Genomic DNA, 2,788 nt, shown 5'->3' on the forward strand with positions numbered 1-2,788 from the left:
ACGTTGCTTGAAGTAGGCAAAGCCAAGACCACCGAGAAGCAAGATGGTCGCAAGTACGATGCCACCAATGGCCGTGCCACTGACGCCCGCGGATGGGTTTGGTGGTGCCGGTGTCGATGTTGACCGAGGAGTGCTTGCAGGGGTTACAGTGGGTGGTCGAGTCATTGGCAGCATCGACTCTATGGACGTACACATGAGCGCATCTAAAAGCGCGAAGACCGTACCGGGTGTGACGCAGATAGTGACCGGAGTTTTTTTGTTCGAACCTCCTAGAGTAGCTAGAACTTGCTGCCGGGTGTTGGGCAGGTTGCAAGATGACGGCGTGGTAACATTATCCGTAGCTACCAAACGTAGGCCCGAGTGGGCTTGAAGCGCTTGATAGGTTGCTGGATCAACCGTAAATGTTGTGATCTCGGTACCCTCAAGGATCCTACATAATGCACATGAGTACGCTCCTCGAAGCGCACAGGCAGCTAAGTCGTAGCGACAGACACTTCTTGAATGTTATTCCCAAGCGAGACGTTGTAGACCTTGGTGATGGGGTTGAATAGAAACGATCTACGTCGTATCATCAATAAGAGCAGCGTAGGTTGGGAGCGAGTGAAAATGTTGAAATAGCGTACACGCCCGTCGTCATGCGCAGATCGAGGTCTTGAAGTGTCTCAATGTTGTTGCTGTCCAAGTTCCTAGCATTATCATGTTTGTTGTGTGCCAAATGTAAGGAGAAGAAATGGATGCGAACAAGGTGGCGAGGCTGGTGAGTCCCGAGATGTCGGGTACGGAGCGCAAGTTGGCACCTGTGATGCTTCTACAAGGTGCAAGTCTGTAGTAATTGGTGGATTTGACAGACCGCAACGCACAGGGACCGCAAGTTGGGGGGCCAGACGACGCCTGACGTATACAACGCATTCTTGTTGCCAATAATCGAGCTACGCAAATCGGATCGCGTGAGTCCGTCGCGTCACATGTGGGTCATGCCGCACAAGCTGGTCACGTTCGTCGCTTGCGAAAAGTCGCCGAGTGATCGCACCGCCGCATTCCCAAAAATGCCACAGTCGACAAAACGTTTCACTTCGCAGAACCTTCCGCGCTGTCGTACACGGAGAGCTCGGGGCCCTTGGATAGAGGTAGATCGGCCACGTGCTCGACGGGGATATCTAAGTCATGCAATAACGATCCGTGCAAGGCGGGAGTGCAGTGTACCTTGTATCTTGAGAGTTATCGCTAGTTTTCCCCACGAGACTACCTCGTTGAAGGAATCACTGAGCGGCAGATCATCTTGCACTTGAAAATCGACCGCCGTGTACTCTTTGGTGATCTACGATGCACTTGGCGTTTGTGCTTGGACGAAATAACGACTTGAAGACGTCGTTCTTTACCTTGCAGTTGTTATCGAGAATGCAGTAGAGGGCATTAACTTTGCTTGGCCTGCCGCAAACCTTCGTCGCCGTTGACGTATAGACATTAAAAGGGCACGGGGAGGCCCACGACCGCGCTACCCGGAGCAACTAGAGGCACGTTGGTCGTTGCTTTGTCAAAACCGACGCACGTACTTGGAGAAAGGCGACGAATAGATGCAGGCATTGCGCCATCAGTCTCGCGGTTGAAATTGGTGAGTGACAAAGTTGCGCCAAAAACAGTCTTGAACAGCTGTCGCCAACAACCCAGACCATTTTTCTCAAAACTTGCTCACTGCAGTTGCGGCGCGACTGTGCGCGTCGTGGAGTACGACACCGTCAGTATTTGCGTCCTACAGTATTGAAATAATGACAGTGTGCATGTGTCCAATAATGAGCGGGAAACGAGCTGCATGGTGCCGTCGCAAAGAAAACGAGTGATTTCTTTGCACACTTGTGCAGAGATGCTACATTTCACACACCAGGTCCCTGTTTTGTACAACAACCAAAGTCCGTCTTCGTAACCCCAGTATGTATAGCTCATCCAATCATTAACATACTAGTAGGAACATAGAGTGCTGTACCTGGGTCAAGTCGAAGAGGATGGTGCGGGACTTGATGTCGCGGTGGACAAGTAAGACCCTCGACAATGGGTAGTGTGCTGTGCTCCGAGATAGCTAGCAAACTTCAACATGATCCAACAAGAAACACGACAATAGTATGGGCATTTGTAGGGAAGTGGACTCCAGCCACGCCCTGCCCGTTGTCAGTAGACTGAGTCCTAGAGGCTCACTTCAGCATTCGCTTTGTATCCAACACGCTTGGCTAATTGAGGATTAGCCGCCTCCTACTAGATCCAGAATATTCCGCCGTGGGGTTGGCTATGGAACATTTGGTATGAAGATCCCAGAAGGATCTTCAACGACATGATCTATCTCAAGGCTTTGGATACAGCCTAGGCTCCCAGAACCTGAGCTGCGCAGATGGGTTTGTCATGCAGTCATGTAACTATAATAGCATGATATCCCAGATATACCACAGGTAGCTTGAGTTAGTTGGTGCATGTTGACGCCGACGGCAGCATTTCGTCGCTCGGAGATGACTCGTTCAGGCTCAGCTTGCACACGACGGTCAGCGTCGGCGAGTGCTTGGTGACTGAAGGATTTGTCGGAGCCCGCGATGGTGGGACCACGGTGCGACGTTATGCTAGATCCCTTTCAACGGTGTCTGTCGTTGGCAAGGTCGTAGCATGGGAGGACATACACTATTCGTGTTTCAAGGTCTTACTACAACGTGGTCTGAATGTGCTGGCGAATTACGTGTGCGATCTGTATCGCAGTCGGGCGACTCTCGGGTGATGTAGCGATGCACGCTTTGCCCAAGTCCAGCAC

General features: G+C 51.5%; 1 protein-coding gene across 1 annotated transcript; it reads right to left on the reverse strand.

Annotated features, from left to right (window-relative positions):
• Window positions 1-473: 473 nt before the first annotated feature.
• SDRG_04072 (hypothetical protein) lies at window positions 474-976 on the reverse strand (the record flags this gene model as incomplete). Its single annotated transcript, XM_008609728.1, has 5 exons — window positions 474-558; window positions 624-686; window positions 743-808; window positions 861-929; window positions 966-976. The coding sequence occupies 5 exons, from the start codon at window positions 974-976 to the stop codon at window positions 474-476; spliced, it is 294 nt and encodes a 97-aa protein (XP_008607950.1).
• Between the last annotated feature and the right edge of the window lie 1,812 nt (window positions 977-2,788).

This window comes from Saprolegnia diclina (assembly GCF_000281045.1).
Source record: "Saprolegnia diclina VS20 unplaced genomic scaffold supercont1.10, whole genome shotgun sequence".
NCBI classification, from domain to species: domain Eukaryota; phylum Oomycota; class Saprolegniomycetes; order Saprolegniales; family Saprolegniaceae; genus Saprolegnia; species Saprolegnia diclina.